The 25,379-nt window shown below is 42.6% G+C and overlaps 1 protein-coding gene across 1 annotated transcript in view; it reads right to left on the reverse strand.

The window, feature by feature from the left end:
• Window positions 1-304: 304 nt before the first annotated feature.
• LOC118516654 overlaps window positions 305-25,379 on the reverse strand; it is a gene marked incomplete at its 3' end in the record, with an annotated part of 65,323 nt that continues 40,248 nt past the window's right edge. Inside the window, exons 3-6 of the mRNA XM_036062618.1 lie at window positions 19,053-19,264; window positions 8,912-9,047; window positions 3,232-3,365; window positions 305-425 (exon numbers count right to left, since the gene is read on the reverse strand). Of these exons, the coding sequence (XP_035918511.1) occupies window positions 305-425; window positions 3,232-3,365; window positions 8,912-9,047; window positions 19,053-19,264 (603 nt within the window). The remainder of the gene's footprint in view (window positions 426-3,231; window positions 3,366-8,911; window positions 9,048-19,052; window positions 19,265-25,379) is intronic.

A 25,379-nucleotide genomic window follows, 5' to 3' on the forward strand; every position in this document is an offset into this window, starting at 1 on the left:
ATGGTCAACCACTAGTAAATGGGCAACACCCGCACTGATTGTGCAACCGTTTGTAAGAGTGGACAAGAAAAGTACGCATTGACAAGGATGAATTGTGCGGTTTTTTATTAGCCCAAACCCAGGATGAGTTGATAAAAATACAAGACTGAGGGGGCGCCAACGGCATCAACTATGAGAGGGGGTGGGGGGTTGGGTACCCAACATAACAAGAAGCTACCGAAACTTCCGGATGAATGACGACGGATGACAATGGTTAGCAGAAGCATGAGATGGCAGATGCAAATTCTGCCCGGTGAATAATTACCTTCAACTTTCCTTTCACGAAATGATCGTGGCCACCATAAAGTTGACACCGACGATGGATGTCTCCAGCCCGGTGAACGTATCCTTATCGGTCGGTACAGCTTCACGTACTGCGGTGGGATCTGTTGGCGGGAAGAGCGAAGAAGGCAAGGTGTCAAAAAGGGGAAGATTTATTTTAAACAAAACAACATTTTGATTAGTTTTCCAGTGATTAAGAGCCAACTTTTAGAATAATTCTATCTGACTTGCAGGCGGAGTTGGTTTGGTTTTTGAGCAAAAGCAATATTGTGTATGCCATCGTGTCACACTGTCTGTGGAATGAAGTGATTAAAGTTCAGCGCTGAGTGTTCATATTTTTGATTCGCAATAAAACAAATTTCCATTTTACTGACTTTGTAGGAATGAAATATTAGTTCATAGCTAGAAAAAACACTGCTATGTTGGCAGTACCGGGACACCGTTCTAGTGACGTCAGTGTATTATGTGCAGGTACGATTTTCAAATCTCATCCGTACTGTTCTCCATTTCTCTAGGCTGAGAATTTTTTCTTATTTTCTTATGAGACGTTGCAGCCGTTTCGCTGTCTTGACATGGAGAAAAAATCATCGATAGCGCTTGCGGTCTAGTGTATTCGTTACCTTAATCAAAAATCCTAACCATTCTGGCGGACGCATCAACACCGTCACTCAAATATTATTTTTGGGCTACCGCACCTCCACTGGGGCTGGGTCGTCCGTGCCATTCTCTTGACATGACTGTCCCATCGAAGCTTGATAAGTCTTATTCGATGGACCATGGCGAGATCACCATACAACTCTTAGAGCTCGGCATTCTAGCGGCTCCTGTAATGGCCTTTTCCACTCACGGGGTCAAACATCTTTCTGAGCATCTTCCTCTTGAACGCAGCTATGTCTAGATTTCGTCAGTTTGGTAAAGAAGATGAACTCTTAAAGGTACATGTGAGTTCTAGGACTAGGGGGAAATCTGTGTTTCTTAGCAGAGCTCCGGGTGGATAGGCCGAATTTCTCATCCTAGATTTACTGCTGCTTGCTCGAGTAAGCTTTGGTAAGCTTTTGTCACGTAGAAGAGCCTCAGCCAATGTTGTCTATACCACCGGGGTATGTCACGATCTAGATTATGCCACCGAGCTTGAGATGGCTTTATCAACTGCGGCATTCCAGAGAAGGCAGACCACCCATCTGACTATCCAGCTACGGGAAATAGCGGATCAAGACTTCTCAGGTTTTTTTTTTGTCAAAGAAGAAGTTACACCGACGGCAACTAGCTATTTAGCTATGTTAGTACCAGTTTGCTACAAATGTACAATCTACATGGTCATTGTTTTGGACTAATGTTAAATACTAATGCCTATATTTGAACTTTTGTGCCATCAAGCTATGAGCCTTCTGGACTGGCTTTCCGTACACTAAACTGACTATCCAGTTGCGGGTAAAATCAAGTCAAGGATAAACAAACAATTGGCATGCCGAGAAATTTCGAGGTTGTACAGTAAAAAACGGGGAAAATGTTTGAACTTCTTTTGTATTACTTGATTTAATTTATTTATTATTAGATTTGTAAACCAGCATGCATCCTAACATCCTTTATATATTTTTAATGTAATCTGTTTTTCGAGTGGTAACAATTCTCGAAAAATGTTCTCTTTTTTTCGAGCATTCGCATCCTGTACTATTCGTAGCCCTGCTTAAAGTTCATGTCTCTGCTCAGTGTCAACCTTGCGTGAAATTATCTCTGATTGAGAAGTGTAAATTCAATTATGTTTTAAATAGGTTTTTAAATCCTGTTTGGGTTGTCGCGATCCCTCAAAAAACCTTGTGGCCGCAGCGACATTTACAGTTCACTGCTTCAGTTTACCCATCGCACGTCAAGCATTCCGCACGGAAGGGAAATTCGATTTTCATTCGTTTCTACTTCGTTACCACAAGCCCTGGGTGGCGCTTGCTCTGTCTCTCTCTCTCACTTTTGCTTCAAGCTGGTCTGGTGTAGGAATTCCAAATCAAACGCATACATACATTTAGTGAATAAAATTGTTCGGCTAACCAAGTGATCGTTGATGGTTTTTCTGAGCAAGCTTTACATGGCATCGGGGTGTTTTTTCAATTTTTTCATTTCCGATGTGTTTTTTTGTTTTTTGTTTGGCACTCCCTGTATTTGTGTTTTTCGGCACTCCCACAGGCAGGATCTCAATTCGAGGAGAAAAATGAAACATTTCGGAAGCAGCGTTCTTTACAACGTACGCGCGGCGCACGTGAATTACCCGTCCCCCTTCTGCCGAGGTGTTTCGCTTTGTTCCGTATCCTTCTTTTCATTTTGTTGGTTTGTCAAATCCGGAAATCTAATTTCATTTCAGTATTGCTTCATGGGTCGGCGTGCGTATGCTTGCCTGGCCCAAACCACAGCCCAAACACGCACAGAAAAAAAATACGCTCGCGCTTCCCATGCGCTGCCGGTACGTGCGATTCACCGATTATCAATGCCCGAGCACTTTTCTGTGGTAAAACATGGTACACGTAAGAACCGTACTGGTTATACTTCTTCGTAAGAGATTTTTCTCCATTGTCCTGTTTTCCGTCGTGCTTCCGTGAAGACTACGGCCGTCGTGTCGTTTGTCGTTCCATCAATTTATTCTTCCGCTTACTGCAAGTCGAATCTATCGGCATGGGGTTCCATCATTCATTGGCAATGAGCCAAACGGTGCCGAAAATGGCTCGACAACCCGGCTACGACAACGAATCGAGCCATGGCTTTGGCACGGTACAGGTACTTTTTTGCGGTACAAAACTGTCTCACTGGTTCGATACCGGTAACCGGGAGTAAGCGGGTAACGAGTGGAAAAATCATTTTATTTATTTTATTCCCATCATTTGCACGCGTCTTACGCCCTTCGCCTAAGACAATAAATCTTACCGGTACATCATTAATCGTCCACGTCAAATTTGCTGCTGGTTTAGAATTATGCGAGGTGCAGTTGGCCCGAAGGATATCTCCCGGTCGATATCGTGCCTGCACCCCAGCTACTGATGGCTGTTCGAGCGGCGGCTCTGTTGGCAGAAGGTGTCGATCAGCGATGTTTGTTTGAACCCGGATGGTTGGGGCGGTTCGGGGTGTCGATGATGATGATAATGATGATAATGTCGACAATGCAGTTCAGACGATGTTCGGTACCGGTTCCGGTTGGTTGGTTGGTTGGTTTGACAGCATGTAAAACGTTGTACATAGAAAAAGAAGAAAGGAATCGTAAGGATACAGATCAGTAGGGATCAGCTTCTGTCAAGAACGACTTTCGTATCGTTCGCATGTGGACATCAGGTGGGAAAAAATTATTTGAATAAGACAAATGAAGATGATTTGTTTTTGATGTATGTATGTGTTTCGATCCCAGACAGTCAAATTTTGACTTCAATTTTTATCGATAAAGCTGCAAGGCAATCATTGATCTAAAAATGCAGTTCGTGGTACAAAATACGGGATTACTTTTTTAAGATATTTAGTGGCTAACTCTTATTGACATTAAAATCGTGTTCCCAAGCAAATGCAATCCATACACCTCACGTAGAAGAATCAATGATTGGGTCTTACTCTCCATCCGTAATGATGCTTCACACAGAACCGCTGAAAGTCGCCGATACAATTCATTAAACGAACAAGCAATGTTGAAAAATGATGTCACTTCTGAGATTAGCAAAAAAGGGTTTTTAGAGCTATCCAGAAGTGCGATGACGGGTAGTGGCCGCTTTCGGGCACGCTCAGCAGCTAAGTGACCTCCGCCTGATGACAACGACGACAGCACAGCACAGTTCATTAGATTTATTGATGTTCTTACGGGTTGCACTTCGACGAGGGTCACCATCAAGCAGCGGTGATTTATCGTGCCACACGCCGGACTGCATTCAAGCAGCTCAGCCTGCACCACCGAAGCGTACTGGCCAAAAGAGCATTGCATTAGCACGCCAAGGTGTAGCCCGAGCGTCGAAGGACTCTCCGGGACGGAACAAAAGAGTTGATATCGTTTGAGTGAACGGTGGTAAGATCATTAATTTATACTCCGATGCGACAACCGACCAGCGCATACCGTCGGTGCCGGTGTGCCTTTGTCGCTGTGCACTTGCCAGCAAGTGTACTTGCTGGATGTTGTGTATCGTGATGATTAGTAAGATTTTACAGCTAATGCATTATTCATCTTCGTCGTGTTGGTGGCCTCGGTAACCTGGGAGGCAACGATGAGAAAATAAGCTACTGTACAACACCGGCAACATCAAAAGCGAACCAGCGCGCAGGACAATCTGATTTTCTGGCCAACTGGTGCGGTGAGTGCAACCGGCCAGACCGTCCAATGTAATTAATATGTAATTAAATAAGGCTTTCCAGCGTTTGCATGTGTAAGCGTCGCGTAAATCGGGGCATCCACACCGCCACCATTTACTAACACACCCTGCACCCTTGTTAACGTCTCGGTGGTGGCAGGTTTCGGCGAAGCACCGGGACTGGCAAATATATGATTCCTCACCCTTTTCCCTGCCTGCCCCGGTACGGAGTGATCTGTCTGCGGGAAGGATAATGCGATTCAAAAGTGTTTGGCGGGGAGGGCATAACTGGGGATGCATTTACTGCATCTGATTAGGGAGCAATTGATAGGAGGCTGCCGCTAAATGGTGGGCAGGCCATGCGGAGCCGCTGGGCTAGTCCAATGCATATATGTAATCCTATTAAACGGCATAATAGGATGCAAAATTAGACGAGGGATTCGTAATGGGATATGTGATTTGCAGCCACAAAATGTTCATATTCACCAATCAGCCATCTCTCTAACACGGCCCCGAAAGCGATCCCGTTTAAGGTTGGTTTGGTTTTAATCAAAACAAAATAATTAAAATCGAAACTCAAATTATGCGAGCCGCGTTCTGCATGCGGATCGATCGTGGTTGTAATGCATATTTTTGACTAATGATCGATTTTAATTACAGTTCATTCTCCAACAGTGGCGAACGATTTATGTGTGAGCAGGTAAGATGAATGCATTACATTTAGAATGAGCTCATTAGCGTACAGTAGTTGGACAAGTGTATTCAAAAGCGTTGTTTGCGTTTGGTAAACCTTACGGTCGAATATTTATTTAGTACATTTTATATGCCGAATACATACTCTCTCTCTCTCTCTCTCTCTCTCTCTCTCTCTCTCTCTCTCTCCCTTGTCACTGGTAGGTATGTTGTAGGAGCAGCTGAACAAAGCCACTACCAATGCCGCTAAAAAGCAACTCCCTGTACGCTCACGTTATGGTGTGAATCCAAAAAGTTTGATATTTGCCCACCATACAGCTTCAAATTACCGCCATAATCCACCCATTTCAAAAACGCAGCGCACAAATCATTATCTCATTTTTTGTTGCTATTCCCAAAACTGTTCACGCTAACGAGAACTCATTTGCCGCCCGATTCGGTGCGAGAAGAAAGGAAACATTTGCCATCGTTCAAAAAATGTGCTTCAAGAAGCGTAACAAAATAAAAAGCCAAACACAAGGAAAACGGAAAAACTTTCCTTTCCGGCGCGTTCAATAAATTGGTACGCTCCAGTTGGTGCTGGATTAATGCTTCATCGCTGCAGACCTAATTCCAGCACGCCCCAATAGCTTGCAAGCGCAGGGATTTTACAAATTTGCCCCTATTTGCTGCGATTGCGTCACATCGTAGCCGCCTGCCGGTGCAGAGCATCGTTACGCTTTTCGGGAGAGCTGACATTTATGCGGTCACGCGGCTATCTTTTGCGTCTGTTCCGTTGCGTGCTTCACCGAGCACTCGATTACTGCATGGCACTAGATCGCGAGAAAGAATGGAAGATGGAAAATCAAACAAAACAGTCAGGAGAAAACAGGAACTCGCACGAGCGAACGGGAGCAGATGAAGCTGGGGAAGACGGTCTTAAGGTATTTTTTCCACGGGAAGAAATAAGCAAGCCTGCAACGAAGAAAGCATCGGCACCATCGGGCGGAGGAATTGGCAGGGAATAAATAAATTCCACGGCAATTTTGTACGCTCCAGCTGGGAGCGGTAATATTCAATAAAAAATCATTGAACCATCCTGCCCGAGGGTGGGAACGAAAAGGAGATGCAAAAAAAAAGAAAACTCGAAAACATCATCGGTAACAGTGGACCGGGTGCGAATAAAGCGCACCCGATAGCAAAACCGTTACCGCCACCTTCGCTACCATTGATGACGGAGCAAGTGGTTTCGAGTGCTTTTGCACCCGCAGGCCCCAACGCGAATGGTTGCAAATGTCAAACGGAAAGGCCAGATAGGCATGGTGGCACGGTGTTGGGTGAGGTGTGATGGTGGTGGAGGAGGAGGAGAAGAAGGTGGACAAGAACCTGGGACATTACTGCGATGACAACGTCGCAATGTTTCAAAGTGAGTGAAAGCAGTGGCAAACCGTGGTCCGGGATCGATGGAAACCGTCGAGATCAAAATCTAATAATTTTTTATTGGCCATATTAAATTGTACGCCTCACGGCTACGGACGGTAACCGGTAAGCGTTGGTTGTCATTCGGGTTGGGGGGACGCTGTTGAATGTTCAAACTCAACGGAGGGTCGAGCAGTCGAGTTGTCTTCACCGGAATGCAAGCGTGGTAATCATATTTGGCTGAAAAATTTTCTCAGTAATTCTGGTAATATTTTCCCCGAGCAGTGTATTTACTGTAACGGGATGGTGGGATCGGTCTTTAAAGTGTTTACCAAATTGATGGACATCTGCACTGAGGAGGTGGAAAGAAAGAGACGAATGAACGGGGGGAAGAAGAACAGTTTAAACCCATGTTTCTGTTCATCACAATAAACAGATATAATTTGTTATGAAATTTTAGTTTTCCTAACTAATCTAAATTTTGATCTATAAATAATGTCAACGTACTGCTACTACTCCTTGTAATTGAATGATTTTAAAACTAAGAGATATCGTACCATTATTGTCCTGTTTACAGAGGGCAGATAAAGACAAGTTACGATGTACAGTTCTGCAGTGCGAAGACCTCAGCAACGACTGCCTCTGATACAGAGTAGCCTTGAGGCTCATAATAGGAAAATTAAACCTGAAGCATTTTGAGTAATGTTTTCAAAACAACTTGTTTCAATTAAACTTACCCTTAACTAAAAATGGTTAAAGTTACAGCTCTTTTGATAATAATGACGATTTTTGTGTAAGTTTTCTCTGAAGCTGATGAAGCCTCTGCAATAAAAGAGCTGAAGCTTTCATTTGCTGCTGGGCTGAACACAATCCTTAGCACAATGCCTTGGCTGCTGTTAATCGGATACAAGCAAATAATCTCGATCGATTAGCATCAATTCTTACCTAGTTCCAAATATGGTATTAATGATGCGTTAGATCGGTGGCGCGCTAGCTGCTTTACCAATAGAAGTATTCCAGTAAAATTCGTTCTCAACACCTTCCACGAACATTACTGAATATAGAGGTATAAAAATTCTGATACAAAGAACACTGGAATTCTTTTTACGATACAGTCTCAAGGTCTAAGACCAAAAAACAAAGTCAAAAGAAATTAGCCAAGCAATGTACGAATTGTATATTGAGGAAGTTTCCACTGCATGTTACGTTTATGCAAGGCCCGTGGTACCGCTATGGCAGAGACCATTAGGAGGATCCTAACTCGCCTGCAGCAGCGACGTATTTGCGTCGAAAGTAGTACAGCAGAGATCAGTGATTCTGACATCATAATGTAGCGGTGATTAGGATCTTCATGGAAGAACATGCTGCCGCGACAGGCAGCAATTCACCGTTGAATGCTGGAAGAGTCTCATTAGCTCTTCGGTAACCAACGGTGATCGTGAAGCTAAGGCGCCCGACAACCCTCACTGTCACGGTGCGACGCCGGGACGGATTGCTCATGCAAAAATCGTTTATATCATTTACATTCAATGTCGCACCCCCGTTGGTAATATGGGAGTGTTTGGCGAAAGCCTCAAGGAGGTTTTAGTCGGTACGAATCCTGCAACGTTTGCAATTGGTGATTCCATGGGTTTCTATGAAAATCTCCTCCTCGTGGAAAAGGCCACATGGTACATGGTTGTGACCTAATCCGAATATTTCAACATATCTTCAAAAGAAAAATGCAATATTAATATCACATTTAGAGTTGTACCTTATGTTATCAGAGTTGTATCACATTGAACTGTTACAATAGACCTCTAAACGATCGACAAAACGAAGTTGTGTACTCTATCCTCTAGTTAACTCTATCGCCAGTCGTAATAAATTACAAATCTATACTGATAGCCAGTCACCTAGCTGCTGAGGTACCACATAATTGATGTCCCTAAAAATTTTAGCTACTTATAAAAAGAGCCTGCAGGGGGAAAACAGTTTCGAGGGCGGATTCCCGTCTAAAATAAACCATTCAGCATGCAACCTCCATAGCCAGCATTTTTCGCAAAGCTCTTCTACCGCTCCCACTTAAACCGAACGATAGTTCCGGACTAGAGCAACGGTGGGATAGGACAACCATAATTATTTGCCATTTCCACAAACAATCCCGAAAGAAATGGTCCAATTCACACATACACAAAGGCCAACATACTTACCGATAACTTCCATGTCCCCTGAGACGATGATCGTGTGGAAGGATGGTGCATCGGCCGACACCTCACAGCTGTACTTTCCTGAGTAATTCGTTTCGACCGCCTTCATCACCACGTGGCTTTCGTTGGAAAGTGACCGCTGATATAACGATGTAATATGAAACGAAAGAAGGCGAGCATAAAAAGTGGATCTGTTAGTAGTAATAGTAGAAGCCAGAATGTCCACACCAAATGGCGAATGATTAAGAAATCGAGGAACAAAAATGTGAAAAAAAGAAAATGCACGACATTAGTCCATTTATCTATCTCGGACGGTTGCTGAAGGATTTGTTGTTAATGCTCCTGAAAAAAGGGAATGCATACTGGCATACACACTCATACACACAAGCCAGACTTAACAGCCAATAAGTGAGCAGTGGGAAAATGAAATTGCGTTTGACAACCGAACCACGAGAACGTAATGAAAAACCATTCCATCCCCACGCTGGATCCCCTTTTCGACGACACAGCAATCGGTGGTCGGAGTCACACAGCTGTTGATTAGCTGTCGGCATACTGTTTTTGCCACTGTCCTTACTGGGCTTGGGTGTGGTAGGTGTCGTCGGTCGTCATCCTATCCATGGTTGCAGGAGCAAAAAAATAAACCCGAGGAACGCAAATCCCCTACAATCAATCACCATGTGGCGTTCATTTATTCGCTTCGAAAGCGGAAGGAAGAGGAATTTTTGTGTTTTGCTTGCGCTACAGTGCGCTGGCAGCACAACACGAGATCAGCGCGCTCGTTTGCTACGTATGCTGAAAGTGGCTTAATGGTTTGCCACGGTTTGAGTGTCGGTAATTTAGAAGCGAAGAAAAATCGTTCTCGCGTTCGTGTAAGAAAGTGTGTGGTATAATATTAGGTGAATATTGAGTGTTAAAAAACGATCACATTTGTCTCTGACGGGTCAGTGGTTAGGAATCGCTGCTGGGTTATTCTATAGCAGCTGGAAGAGTAAAAGTATATGTTAAACAGTTGATTTTTATACATAATCTTCTCACGTCTCTTGCGTCGTTGTGAATTGAAAACAAGTACCATGTCTATCCTGAGAGTCAAATATTGCGTAAAACTCAGCCTGATATTCTATAACTGTGCGTGTGATTCCGGTCTGCATGCGGCGCCCGTCTTCACAAGGCAGAACTGGATTTCTAATCTCGTTTGTACCTTCATCTCGAGCACTGGAAAAATCCTCTAGCTATGAATAATATAATTCAACCCAATTCGAGCCAAATAAGAAGAAAAATATGCAAGATATTATTATTTTATTGCAAAGTTCAACAACGGGCTTGCAATATTCCACAATCTATATGAAACATTCCCTTACATGTTTCCTCATTATCATTATATAGATCGGAATTCTGTATCAGGTGGGTTATGGGAATATAGAGCTTTAATGTAAATTTTAAACAAGACAAAAGCTTTTATTATATTTTTTTATATGCATTATATCGCAGAGAGATTTTTCTCTTCATGAGAAGAAAGAAAAGGAGTGTGAATGTTACATTTTTGTCAAATATTCTACTGTTTTGAATCCTCCGTCTCAAGTAGTCTTAGCATATATCTTTTTATATCTTTGATTTAATTTACTTAGTTCATGAAATAAAAAAAAACGTATTTATTTAATGTAGCGCTTGTTAAATATATTTGCTTCATGTGTCGATGCTCTAGCCTTGAGGTGCTTTAATAAAAAAAATCGAATTTGATTCAAACTCAATACAAAGAATATTACAAATAAATGATGAACCTCAGAAGAGACATGAGCAAAGATCAAGAATATTCTGCAGATCAATTGTGGCAAATGATTGGGGTACGATTAGTATAAATTTCTGTTACGGACATATCGGTAATATTTAGTCATCCTACTATCAGCGACCTTCGATTTATTGCGTAAGACCAAACTACTGCAAGGCGCTCTATTCCAGTGTCACATGCCAATGACATCATTGATAAAGGTAAGGATCTTAAAAAAACCCTAAAGCTCGCATTCATTTACGCAGACACAATTATTCACAAACCCATACACATCCACACATCCACGGTCAGCCTTCTAAGGTGATTTCATAACAAAATGGGTGGAAGAACAAGCAGCTTAAGTAAGCTACCTAGAAGATCACCAAACGAGCATCCATGCTTCCAATCCGGCCCACCGTTTCGAAAGTTCACTACGAAAACATTCTCAATTCAGTGGGGTTGAGGAGTCTTTATCGATGTTGTTTATCGACCGGAAAGCGACAAAAAAGCAGGACACCGACGTAAGGGCCACCAATACAAAGGAAGAAAGAAAAAAAAAAAAAAAACAACAGATACTGGCGGGAAATACTAGCAATTTATTTCTTATCTATTTTGCGGCGTAGTTTGTCTCCGTTCCGGACAGCAAAGCTGATTTTCGCCGCTGAACCATCGGACACTGCGCTGGCGGGAAAGCCCGTTCGAGGAAAGCCAATATCCAGACGCCAATACTGCCCGATCCGATTGGCATTTTTATATGTTTGCACGTGTGGCTGTGTGTCTACGCATGAATGTTGGTATTTGTTTTTTTTTGTTTTCAAATGATCTCACCAAATGGCTCCGGTTGGGAGGGGAAGTTCGCTCGACGCTCTGGGACAGAACCGTTCAGCTGCGCTAGCTGGCAGGAAAGAGGGCTCGATAAATGCGGCCGCGAGTGATCCTGTTAGCAGCCTGCTTTTTCCGGTTCGCAGCAAGCTCATTGATGGCCACAGAGAAGACGAAACCCCGGAGACAAGGGAGAGTATCGAGACGAGGCCAAAGAATGGGGAAATGGGGTGAGCAAAAAACAGAACGGAAATCAAATCCACAAAAAATATCGTCACGAACAACAATTTCGGTTGGCCTTTTTTTTCTCCCTCCTCGGCATACTATATTTTTTGGGGAAGTTTCTGAGGCTCTGCTAGCGCTCCAAGCCTCGAACGCCAACTGTACTTGATCTATGTGGCGTTACCCTCATGCATTGCTCTCCCGAGAGTGAGCGGGTGTACGCAGATCCTGTTTTTTTTGTTGTTGCTCCACATCTACCACCACTTCGGTTTTTTCGGCTCCTGAGGGACAAATTTTGACAATCATTTTTTCTACCTATTTGACATGTTTACTTTCTTTCCCAGTCGCCATTATGAGTTTTTCGATCTGCGTGAACATTTTCACGAACGCATAAACAGAGCATAACCGCAAATGAAATAGTGCCGGAACCGGGTTTCTTCACCGCTACGCAATGCACGGTAGCGCCTTCTGGCGAAAGGATCGCAGCACGAAACTACATCATCACGACTTATGATTCGGAACGACACAGTTTCCCAAACGAACGAGCGAGCGTTGGAGATGTACACAGCAGTAAAATATGTGCAACAAAACTTGGGCTCCTTTGCTAAATAGTGTACTCGAATGTATCTCAACAAACGAGGCACGGGATATGTAACGAGTGTTTGGAATATTAGAAGTGAAAATTCAAACTGATTCTACTTCGTTCAATTTGAAGCTATAATGAAAATCATTGAAACTAGTCTATCAAATCAACTTGACAAGATTGAAATGAGGAACGAATGTGACACGGTATTTATAATTCCAACTCGCTCCTAGAAACTATGGCTCACGGATCAGAATACAGTTGAATCAACACGCACAATGTTTCACAAAGCTGACAAAGCTAATGATAAGAATAGAAGGCGGGTATTCTTATCCATCGCACTGGGAATTGGATGCCATGGGAATGCTTTATGAGCACTGAACAAAGTTGATACAAATCTACACTGAGCACTGGTGTACTGTGAACGAAAAAACAAAAGCGATCGCAAACCTTCCCAAGTCTCGTGTCAGCCTCTTACCAAGCCTTAAGCCAGGCTGGTTTTATGGTTGTACGAGATAGGTTGCATTTTTTCCTCTTTCCATAAGTTTTTGCTTCCAACGAGCAAAGATGTTTGCACGGTTGTGAAATAGGAACCAGGAACGAGCATGGAACAGTCCAGAGCTTCGGAAAACTCACAATCGATGAGATGGAGTGGAGATTTCGTTCACTTGATTGGAAGCCTCGATTGAAATCGGGATGCACCGAGTTCCGGTTTCGAGCTGCCCACACAATCCGCTTCCACCGTCGACAACTGAGTGATTTGAATTTTCATTAGCTCCGCTCATTCCTTTCACCGTGGGTGTGCGTACCCATCGATTGCGCTGGTGCGAACAAGCACTGATGGACCAGTGTCCCTTCCACCGACTTGGTGAGTACGGCTGTGTCAGATCGGAGATTGATTTGTGGCTGTGAACGTGAAGCGTGAAGATTTATAGAGTTTCGCGGTCTCATGACGGTGTCCGGTTTGCCGGGCTGCTGTCTGAATGTCAATTTATGCACTCTGTTTCGCTCGCAGCGCAGTAGTTGGGCGCAAGTGGTCGGTACGAAGCGTTGCGAAAAGAAGATTAGCAAAGTGCTTTAAATTTTTAGGTCAGCGTGTGAAGCTGCACACGTATGGTATTGGGGGTCGCACCAGATTCTGAAACTCGTGGACAAGTGTTCGATTTTGGGAAGTTTGATCAGCAAGGAATACCTGGGTAGCTGGGGTCCTTTTTAGACATTCGCGACATCAGTTTTTTGTGCAACTCATAGGACAGGTTTTTAGAGTTGAAGATACGTTTGCTTATTTTTTATAATTGTAATTTTCAATGCATATCCTCATTCATTTTAATTTTTCGATACAATGATCCAATATTAGTGAATTATTCAATAGAATTCGGTATTCTCTGTAGAGCGGTCATTCCATTTAACTTTCTTCTTCTTCTTCTTCTGTGGCACTACAACCTCGAGAGGTCTCGGCCTGCCATTTCTGGCTTTCTGTGACTTAATTTTACCCGTAGACAAGTAGTCAGCCTTTCGTACGGGGAGGCGGTCTGGATGGGATTTGAACCCCGGCCCTGCCGTGTGAAGACCGGCGCCGCTGTCGCCTCGGCCACCGGACCGCCCATTTAACTTTACAACAATGTATTTACCTAAACTACACAATTCTTGGAAAGCTTTCTATTGAGAGATATTTCCATCACCCATACTTTTAATGCACATTATCCTGGGTGGGCTCGGTTAAAATTGCAGTTCCAATTGATGCTTCCTTTGGTTGGGGTGGTGTTGGAAATAAGTCTGTTCTTGCCATCAGTTCCCAAGGATGATTTTGATGCTGATCACCTTTGTTGACGTCGCCATGCTGTGTTTCTAATCTGGCGAGCTTCAATCCTCGGTACCTCTAGTGCAACCAGAGAATCGAAAATGTCCTGGGCCATCCTGGAAACTATAGAACGTCAACAAAACTACCATCTTCAACAATATCAGACTACTGTTTTCGATTTTGGGTCAACCATTATTGCAGGGAAGCAACCGGCATATAAACATGTTGTTGGTCAGCATAAACATTGAAAGGTCACGGGCTCATAAACTAGAAACTATTGAATACGAAACATGAACATATAGAAAGAAGCACAAAATAACAGCAAATGCCTAAACTTTAGTGCTAGTTACGGTACTCTTCTTTTTATGGAAGTCATACTTTCGTCGACATTTTGTCTTGCTTTCAAAGATTCGATGGCTCATTATAACATTTGAATACAATTCAATGATAGCTACACAAAATCTACCAACAGAGTAAGGAACGGGTATGTGTGCTATTCAAAACACAAAATTGTTTAGCCCCGCAGGATCTGCTCAGCAATTTCTTCACATTCTTATTTATTCACTATTTTCCATCGTTCGTCTCGTTCAAATTTAACGTAGGGAGGAAATGCCTTGTTAAGTTAGTTTCTTCAAAACTTAACTGCTTCAAAGTCCGCAATAAAATCTTTTCCTTAGATCTGGGAAACCAGAAGAAATTTTGTTAAAATCGAGTCTCTGCTTGGCAAACGTAATGCGGACGTTAGAATAAAAGCTTACGTAATGCAAGCCCTCTGCGCTGTAAAACGGATAGCCAATTTAGCAATCATAATGTCGGTTCTACGATTGAGAGAGTTTTGTCAAACACTTGAGCATGATAATTAGGACTTTTGTAACGATAGTATCTACTATCTCCGGGGGGAACAGAAAAGTAATCATAGGATGATTCCGATTTCTTGGGCGATTTAAAAAATAATTCGCGGTTATTGGTGGTCTTTATGAATCAGGATGACAAGAATAGGCACAGCAGAGCTTTTTCCTGATGCTCAAAATGCTGCTAAGAACTCGGGTCTTCCTGCATCGAGGTCCACACACAATCAGAGGATATGGTCAACGTGATGGTATCCGTTGCTGCTGTTACCAACCTTGGAGTCGGTCCTGCTAGGTCACGGTCATGCCCGTGAAACTGTGGCGAGATGGAATAGAGGAACCTTCCGAGTTGATTCTCACCTCAGATGCTCTGCCAACGAACCATGCGAAACAGCTGTTGTGGGGTGCGAAGAAAGTTGTTAGGGGGAAGGCTTCTCAAAAAAGCTGCCTTTGGAGACACCTCGTTTGACAAAGGATATACCATACCTTGAGAAGTATGTTTGCATATTATAAGACCAAAATATCTTCCAGTTCCAAAGCCATGCACTAAGTGCATCTGATCCTCCACCGTCCTTTCTTGATAAAAGTAATCTATTGTTTAGACCTCTTAAAAGTCCTCTATTCGAACCTTTCAATTTGACAAACGAATTCAAACTCGCTGTTCACATTCAACGGTTACAACTTCACCGAGACCATGAGACGAATATATTCTTTCCGTTCCTTCGAGCCGATATATGGACCATTTCTGAGTTTCGTTTCTTTTACTGTTGATATTTAGTGTTTCTGTTGGCTATGGCTGCGCAACACAAGCGATCCACCTACAGTGTATCATTAATCAAATTTGTTTCGCTTCGCTCACTGCTGGGAATGTGTTTTTGCCATTGAACACATTTTGTTGCCTCCCCTGTTGCCTATCTTCACTGGTTTGTTTTGTTTTTGGGCCTATCGAGCTCCAACAGCGCGATGCACTGTGTGTGTGTGTGTGTGTGTGTGTGTGTGTGTGTGTGTGTGTGTGTCTGTGTGTATGATCAACCGTTTTTTCCGCAATGTAGGTTTCTTATGCGATTTCCTTAGACGGTAATGGTGTTGCCTTTTTCTGCTGTAGCGGGAAAAAATTAATTGCTCCCTTAGCTTTTTGCTATCCGAAACACGGAGAGACATTTTCCCGTCCATTCCACTTTGGCGCGTACGCACGTGGCCAATGCACCATGCTATTTGTGCGCTTCCCATAGCGCCTTCAACGCCTTTCCTTGTGAAGGCTTTTTGTTTATACTCTGCTTTACAAAGCGCTCCTAGCGAATGACTCTTGTTTGGTTCCCGCAGCCTTGTGAGTGAAACCACTTTTTCTTTACTTGTCAGCGAAAGATGCCCGCGTGTCTGAGTTATGCTTGTTTTTCTCACGCCTTGCCAGCCTTGAATGGTGCTTGATTTTTTTTGCGGGAAGTTGGTTTTTCCTTCCCGTCTCCCATGCTACACTCTCTTACGGGGTACGGAGGAAGATTTCCCATGTGCAAAGTAGAGGACACAAAAAAAGGCATAAATGGCAGCCAGCTTGCCGCGACCATTTCATAAGAAATGTTTCTGCACATTCTGGGCGGCTTTTCAGTGCGCGTCATCGGAATGGAAATGGATCCTGCCGGGGGTCCCGATGGGAGCAATGATTTCTTCTGAATAATGGAGTAATTCAATATCGAAAATTCGACCGCTGTGATGGCAAACAGCCCTCGGAAGGATTTTTGACCTCGGTAAACAATTTATTGCTTCCAGCGCGACCACTGCTACTGTCTTCTGAGTTTTGTTGAAAATATTACAAATCACTTGTTTGGTCGTAGTACTAGGGCTGACAACAGCATTTTAAATCAAATTTACCAATATTGCTTTCGTTCGATAGGACCGCTTATCGCAAAAAAACATGATAGCATAACCGAAGTATAGACAATAATTCGCAAGGAAATCGACACACCGTTTAGAGCAATGGGTAGAGCTCAGAGGTTATAATAAAAGTACGGAGATTTAATAAATTGCGCCGCCATACTAATCGTTCGAGCGTGCAAGGCGGCACTAACTCTTGTTTGGTTCGGAATGTCGTACCATCCGAACCGAAGTCATCCGTAAAGAGAGAGAGAGAGAGAGAGAGAGAGAGAGAGAGAGAGAGAGTGAGAGTGAAAAAAGACGAACTTTTACCAAATGCCAGCCATGCAATATATATCTACAACTTTTCGCACCACACCAACTTGCTTCGAACTGGAACGCCATGTAAAGTGTTGTAATCCCATTTGTAGGAACAGCCCGAATTCGACGGGTTTTGTAGTACAAGTAAAAATCCGACCGTTCGGCTTACCAGATTTATGAGTGTAAAGTTCAAAAGTTTTCGCACATGGACATGGGCACCAGGAGATAGGGGTCATGTGTCTTGTTTTTGTTGTTGTTGGGGTGAACATAATAGCCCCGGGAATGGGTGCACTTCCACACGGGCGTAGGCTACATACAAATACACATACACACACAGAGGCACAAAGCAAGCAAGCAGGAAACATAACAGTAGAATTCCATTGCAAACGGAATACGAAAAGTCTCACCGCTCCGCGCTACTGGGCTGTAGTGAAAAAGTCGACTAGACACCGAACGCAACATAAAGATGGTCGGTGAACATCGATGAGGCATGCAGGGAGGTAAGAAACTGCGAGAAGGAAATAATATCCACTAAAAGGTTGTGTCAAGCACCCTGATTTCGGAAACTGTTGTATGCATAAATTTTGTTTTCAACTACGCCTTTGGTTATGCACCGTACCAATGGCTATTCGTTGGATCGAGTAAATACTTCGAGCATTTTAGAAAAGCATTTAAAATTGAATGGGTTTGTTCGTACTAAAGAAACATTTGCAAAGGGTTTGGTTAAGGGTGGCGAAATCTGCGTTATTGAACAACTATTTAAACTATTTGTTAGAACATATAGGTATTATGCCGGTTGTATGTGTAAGGAGTCATTAATTGAAAAGAGGTCTATATTATTTAAATTAGAATTTTAGCATTTTATATTTGCACGGCATGAAAGCAATTCAAATCCCATCCAGACTCAACCCCCACCCCCCCCCCCCACCCCACCCGTACGCTAGACTGACTATTACCAGCTACGAGTACAATTAAGTCACAGGAAGCAAGAAATGGCATTCCGACACCTTTCGAGGTTGTAGTGCTAAGGAAAAAGAGAATTTTGACTTCATTCGATCTGGTTTTTTTTCTTCTGTAAATAACTTTGAAATCTTATTCTTTAGAATCTTTAGAATCTTTAGAATTAAAATCTCTCTGCGTTGCTCAGTGGCGGAGGCTTGGTGTATGTTAGACAGGAGCTCGAAAGCCTGAAGACTTCGTTCCACAGCATCTGCGATCTGGTGATCGTGAATTCATTCGGATAATTTGAATAATGATCTACTTGAGGATCGTCTTCATTTTTCCTGAGCGGATGGACTATTTGTGTGAACTATCTTCCTCCCTGCGTTCAACGTTGACTGTTTGTCTGTCTATTACATCTTTTGCTGTAGCTTGCAGGTATGATTGATAATGAATGAATAGATTTATGAATGAAGTATGAACGAGATCGAACGCTGTGAATAGTATGGTGCAGAACAGATGAAGTTGTAGCGAGCAAAGCCAGTCAAAGCAGTGAGAAAGGGGCCAGGTGGCCACTCAGGCTGCGGATCATGGTTGAGACCCTTGTTCTGCACTCGACCTCTTCTATGGATTATGACAAGTTTTCCTCGGTAACGAAGCGTCCAAGTACGACCAAGATAAGATCTTCTCTCGATAAAACTTAACGTTCACAACAGGACTGTTCCATTGAATGACGCAACAGCACACAATAAATAACCCTCGAACACTCTTGAGATAAGGTGCCCTATCACGTTTCATCGATGGAAACATCTCAATAAATAAATAAAGTACATTTTAAAGCTATGAAAATTACGGTCCATGATAAAAACAACAACATTTTTCAAATTTTTCAACGAACAGTAGAATCTCACCTCTGTTGAATTCAATTCACACACAGCGAATTGCCTATGAAACCTCTACTGCGTAAAATAAAACAAAGCAATTCTTACCTCGACGTCGATTCCGCTGACGCTGAAAACCTGCACCGACGGATGCACCTGTGGTGTGTAGCGATAGAACTCTCGCTTTCCCTTGTACCACTTGATCGAATAGAGCCGCTCGTTGTCCTCCAGCTCGTACTCGCAGTACAGATGAACGGGATCGCCTTTCCGGACGGCCGTTGGGACCGTGACCCGTACGTTCCGCAGCCCCACCGACAGCTCTGCAGCGTGGGAAACATGGAAGATAACCGAAAGAGGGAAGAGAATGAAATAAGATGGATACAGTCATTTGCTCGATAGTCTTGCGATTAGTGGAAATAAAGCCAGCTCTTTGGGGCCGCAACTGTGAGCTGCCACTTAACGAGCCTGGATTACGGAAAGTGAATCCTTTTCCGAGCAGAATCATACACCCTTCTGTTTGTGCTACTTTTTCGTGCGATTTGCCGACACCGCACCATATCCTGTTGCAAGCACGTTGTGTGCCGCATAGTCGAATCGGAGTATTTTTCGCAAAAGCATGAAAGAAAATGTACAAAAGCAAATAATTGAAACATACTGGTTCCCTTTTTCTGAGCACCACTCTCACTGTTTGTAAAGCGAGTAAACAAAATTTAACGTCTTTTGTGTGCTGCACGGTATAATTTTTGGCTAGCGGAAATAGGATTTGGATGAACAAAAATTGTTTAATCTTTCATATTGTGCTACCGTGGCTGGTTTATTCGGTTTTGTGCGGTTGGAGCAATGCGTCTCGGAGCGGCTCGCTTGATAAAAATGTATTTTTTATTGTGCTGTATATATGTTTGCTGCATGCGTTGCTGGTTGTTTTTTTTTTATTGTGTACGCGATGCTGCCCCGTCGCACAATGTTTACTTGCACGATGCACCACTTTAGCTTTGATAATTTAATTAAAAATTCGTTTTTATGCCTCCCAGTGCTCCTAAGCTGCGATGGCCTAGATATTAAAAATGAAAATAAAACCAAACGGGGTAGCAAACAGCAGATGAAGCCCTTTTTGTTTTGTTTGGTTTTGGAGCTTTGGTTTATTTTTGCACTGTGCAAAACATCGCTACGTATCGGAATACAAACGGCCAGCCTTTGCCTGTTGGTTCGCTTTATTTTTTGGTTTTGGAAGGCTATTTAGCTTAATGTAGTATGCGTGTTGTTGTCAGTGGAATATTCTTTTGTGAAAAAAACGTTCTTTTATATTGTTTAATGATGAATAGTACAACAGGAGAAGTTTAAACTTTAAAACAGGTAATCAAAATTGCTGAAATATAGCGAAACTGAGTATGAATGTATCGCACATTTGGAGATGGTTCTGTAACTATGTTATATGATTTGTTTTAAAAATGTATGATGTTTTTGAAAGGTTATTTACAATTGTGGGATTCCGTGATTGGTCCTGGATTTCTGGAGATTTAAAATTTAAGAAAATAAAACCGTTATCAAGCTTGCCGTAATTTCCCTTTTACACAACATATAACTAAAAAGTTGATTTGTTTAATACATATATAAGAAGGTCACGACTGTTTGTAATTTCACTATAAATGAGCTAAATGAAAGTGTTAATTATTTTCTATGTTAATGTAGGACGACCTGATCATATTGAACTAGTTTAAATTCATGATTTGTTTGAAAGCTCACAGTGACTTAATGTACAATGGACAAGCCGTAGGTAAAAAAAAAATGCATAATGTTTTCAAACAATTTGTGTTTTGTTTGCACGTTCATTAAGAACTCGATTACAATACAAAATGAATAAGAGGCCTGTTATGTTGCAACTGGTACTTTGAAACTACTTTTGAATTTTACCCTTTGAATTGTGAGTCAGTACAGATAAAGTCCGTTTCAATTCGACAAAGGAACGGTTTATATTTATATTAAATTTGTTTATAAAATAAACAGTAGCGAGATGTCTGCAAGAAAGTGGGAGCTGTAGTAGCAATAGTTTTTCACATAAGAGGTTCAGGGTCAAATCTTATCAAAATCGTCCTTTACCTCTCTTCAGGGATCTAGCCGGGGACAAAGTCAGTTCAAGGAAGGCAGAATTGAAAAGCCGATAGCTCTTGAGGTTGTAATACTAACGAAGAAAATCAGGTAGATTTAAAAGTCTTGATAAGCTAAGGTTGACAATTTTTAAAAGTATGTGAAGTTTTTGTTTCAGTTCTAGAACTCAAATAATATGCCCGTGATAAGGCGAAGTATCACGAAGGCAATGCCTTGGTAATTTTTGTGATTTTTTTTTGTTGACATTTGTATTTTGTCTGCACATGAGGTGCCAGCAGTAAGGTCAACCTTCAACTCGTCATAATAAAAAAAAAAAATTGAATTCAAATAGTGACAAGAGGCTATTGTGAAGGCATCATTAAAAATCTACATAAATATGATGTAGCCACTATTGTACACCGAATTAGACTAGGCCATGTCATGAGATTGACACCTAACGATCCAGCCTGTAGTCGTTTTATTTCGACAACAAAAAGAAAAGAGGCATTTAAGGTCCAAGATGACCTTGAGTTACGGTGTCGATGTGTCGGACAGAAAATATTTGTTAGTTAAACAACAGCGCTAGATCGTCAGAACTTCTGTAGCAAGCCAAAACCGAGAAACGATTGTGGTGCCAGATAAAAAAAAAACCTTAAAGATATAACATTTGTTCTCAAAGCTTCAAATTTGAGTGAAACTCATAACTAATTAGTATTTCATACTCATAAAAAATTGAAACAATAATGCAAATTTGAAAACATGTGCACAACGCAATACTCGCACTCAGCTTCACATCATTTAATACCAAGAGCTTACGAAAATCCTTTACTTATCTAGCCATCAACGCCATTAGCAAGCAATATACGGTTCCATGATTTTTATGCGCTGCGTATGCGTTCAAAATATCGACTAAAGTAGTAGTCCCAACTACCAACTACACAAGCTTTCAGCCGTTCGGAGAGCACACAGTATAGAAGAGAAGGAAAAAAAATTTCACGAAATACATCTGGCTAGCGGTTGTGCAACAAATTCAGCCGAGTAAACTCTAGTTACGACCGCAACAGGAGTGAAGAGAAAAATCGTTTCATCGTACCGTAAAATGTACCAGATTGAATGTGACCATGGCAAGCTCGGGCAAATATGTTTCCGTTCGCGCACTGACCAACGATCACGGCGGACGAGTTGTGTACTTATCCGTCGAGTCGTGTAGTGACATTCGTCAACAGACGACGTAGCAAATAGTGAGGCTGCTGCAGCACTAGTCTGAGCATGTTTTCGCTCTGCCGGATGTTTAACGGTGGGACAGAAAATTGTATTCCGAGGGGAAAGGGGTAGGGCGAGGTCTCGGTGTGCTAAAGCTGACCCCAAAGCTGCGCCTTTTCCGGGATAATAGGTTTTTCTAGCGAGTGCCGGCACATGCACGAAATGAATTGCACGTCGGCGAAGGCTAAATACAGAGATGGAGCGGAGCACACCATACGGATGGGTGAGAGAAAAGAGATAAAACTAGCAAAACAAATGAGTAAATAGCAAACATCCATTCCGCTAATCCGTTAGCATTGCCTAAATGTTCGGTTTCGTTCGTGCAACGCAGCGCACCATTTGTAGCGAACATGCGATTGTGGACAATGACGGGTCGGCTTGACGGTAGCAACAAACACTACAACGAGTAGATCACAATTCCGTTGTTTCCGGATAGCTAAAGCTGCTACCCCGTTCTGTTCTGTATGGGGTGTTATACATCGATGGAGGCGCCTGGTGCGTTTCACGTTAGCTGGAGCTATACCATTCTGGTAGCAAGACGCAGAGTGTCCTCTATAACGAACTCCACTCTCCTGATGCAAGGCAATTCGATAAGCATATCCAAAAAAAATCATGTGTTTGAAAGAGGTTATGCTCATCTATTCTAGATTATGGGAAGTTATGCAACGGTGGAGGCGCTTGGTGCGTTTGACTTCAGCTGTAGCTAACAGTCTTGTAAGATGCAAAGCGCTAAGGAGAACGAACATCTGATACAAGGGAAATGAATTAGGATGTGCAAGACATTACAATTAAATGAGATCATTTGTAAGGGGTTTCACTCATCTATATTGCATTAAAAAAATATCCACATGTTCAAAACACATGTGGAGGTAGAAAACAACAATATTTATATATATTTTTAATTATGACGGCATAGAGCCGTATTGTCAGAAAAAGAAAGCAACAACAGTTAGTAAATTTAAATCACTTTAAACTACGAACTGGGACTATGAAAATCATACGGAACTTGTTTCACGATCTGAAAGTCATTAAGAAAGTGCTTATGGAATACGTCCGTAAAACGGATTCATGGAACAGTATTTTGTTAGCAGTTGATTTATCCTCAGTGCGACCAATGAGATCCAATACATTGCCAAAATAAAGTAACTCCATTTGCCTGATAAATTCACACGAAACCCAAAAGCCTATGAGCAGGCTCTCTACTACCCTGTCTGTTCTTACTGGTGATTTTATTTCCTGTTTTCTTTCAGACAATCAACGGATATTATCACACCGAGTTTGCTTTTCGCGCTGTACCTACACGGACGAAGCTGCAGCTGCAACGAACTATTGATGCAGCTGCACACGAAACTTTTCCAATTCAACCCAATTCGACAGCTTGTTTGGGGTTGTTATTTTGCCATGTTTACTTGCTCGTGTATTTGTTTTCCTTACCGAGTGCGGACTCTAGACCATGCGAGCCAAGGCGAGTGCCAGCAACCTGAGTGCGGAATGTTTACGGTGATTCTGGAAATAAAAATCGCACACCCATGCAATTCTTTCTACCAGTTTTCTCGCGTTTTGCACCATATTCCTAGCGCCTGCCACCTCGGTCCTCGGTCCTGGCTGCGCTGGTGTGTAAATGTGATGTTACATTACACACTGGTTCTCTTCGGCAAAGCACATTAGCATGACGAGGGAAGGTGTTTTGCCCTCGTTTGTTTGGCAACGGGACACGGGAGCCAGTCAGGAAGAACCACCACGGGCTACGAGACCACCACCACGGGCGTATACGCGCCATCTGCTTTTATTGTTATTTGTTTTTGCTCGATCTATCTATTTTATGTTATTTTTATTGCTGGCTTTTTCTGTGCTTCTGTGGGTGGCGCTGCGCGGTATCTTACGAGTTTCATCACTTTGTCCAACCCAGCACACCCGCGTTTTGCCAGGCGTAAGTGGCTTCATTTTTCCACCCTGAAATGTGAACTCGTCACTCGCGTGTAATCGTAGACGAATCCACTCCGCAATTGGCTAAGGAACGGCCCGCACCAGGAGCTTGCTATAAAGCATTGCCTGCGCTACTGATGCTGATGCCATGTTTGTTGGAGCGAGGAGCAAAAGCATAACCAGACAGCTAAAAATAAACGGCCCAAAAAGCAGTTTCTGGCGCCGCTGCAATTTTGTTGGACTGTATATTGTAGAAGCGGGACAAAGTTCTTGTCCCTCTCCTCAATAGCACTGGCTAGCACAGGATGAATGCTTAAGTAATCCGAACGCGAGTAAAAGTGTGTCCCGCTGATAATGGACCAAAACTGGATCACTATGGGATACGGCGGAAGGATCGACACGCGGTAATGACATGGCATTTTGGCACAGATAAACAGATGCTTCTGGTGCCACGGACGACCGTTTGTTTCTTCTACGCCTTTTAATCGCGATAGATGTCTACATTCGAGATTAGTCCGTCGTCGTGCAGATTACTACCCTATTAGATGTATCTTAAATGCTTGCGGTTGCAAATGTTGATTATGTTTCTTCTCATGCGCTGCATCGGGTACATCGCGAATTTTAAACAAGTATCGTTTTCTAGTGTGCAGTTCTTGTGTATGGAGGCATACTCGTGATTAAATGTTCGTTTGGCCAATATTTAAGGATGCATTATATGTACTTTTCTTACGTGTGTATCTTAAATGTCTAGTCTTAAACTGTTGCATTATTGGTTCACTTTGTTGTGGCGTCTACATCTTAAGACCTTAAATCATCACTCTCACGATCGTTATGAGTTGCTTTGTCAGACAACAGAAAGAAGTAGTTGCAGGCGTTGACCAACCGTAAACCTTTGCCCTGAAAGCTAAAGGAATTGGTATTGAATTTTCCTGCCAATAATGTCGAAGCATCACCGTCATTGCTGGACAGCCTTGATTCTATCATTGCAAGGATTTTAATCAGAACATACTACCGGGCCTTTAGAAACTGGGTTTAATCCGCCAAATGTAGAGAAAAAGGTTAAAAGTGGGATACCAAACTAGTTTTGTTCAAGGGAAACCTACCGAGCATACCTTTATTCTTGAGAAAGACTTTTGAAATTCCGAGAGCACAACATTCTCG

This window comes from Anopheles stephensi, unplaced genomic scaffold, assembly GCF_013141755.1.
Source record: "Anopheles stephensi strain Indian unplaced genomic scaffold, UCI_ANSTEP_V1.0 ucontig37, whole genome shotgun sequence".
NCBI classification, from domain to species: Eukaryota; Metazoa; Arthropoda; class Insecta; order Diptera; family Culicidae; genus Anopheles; species Anopheles stephensi.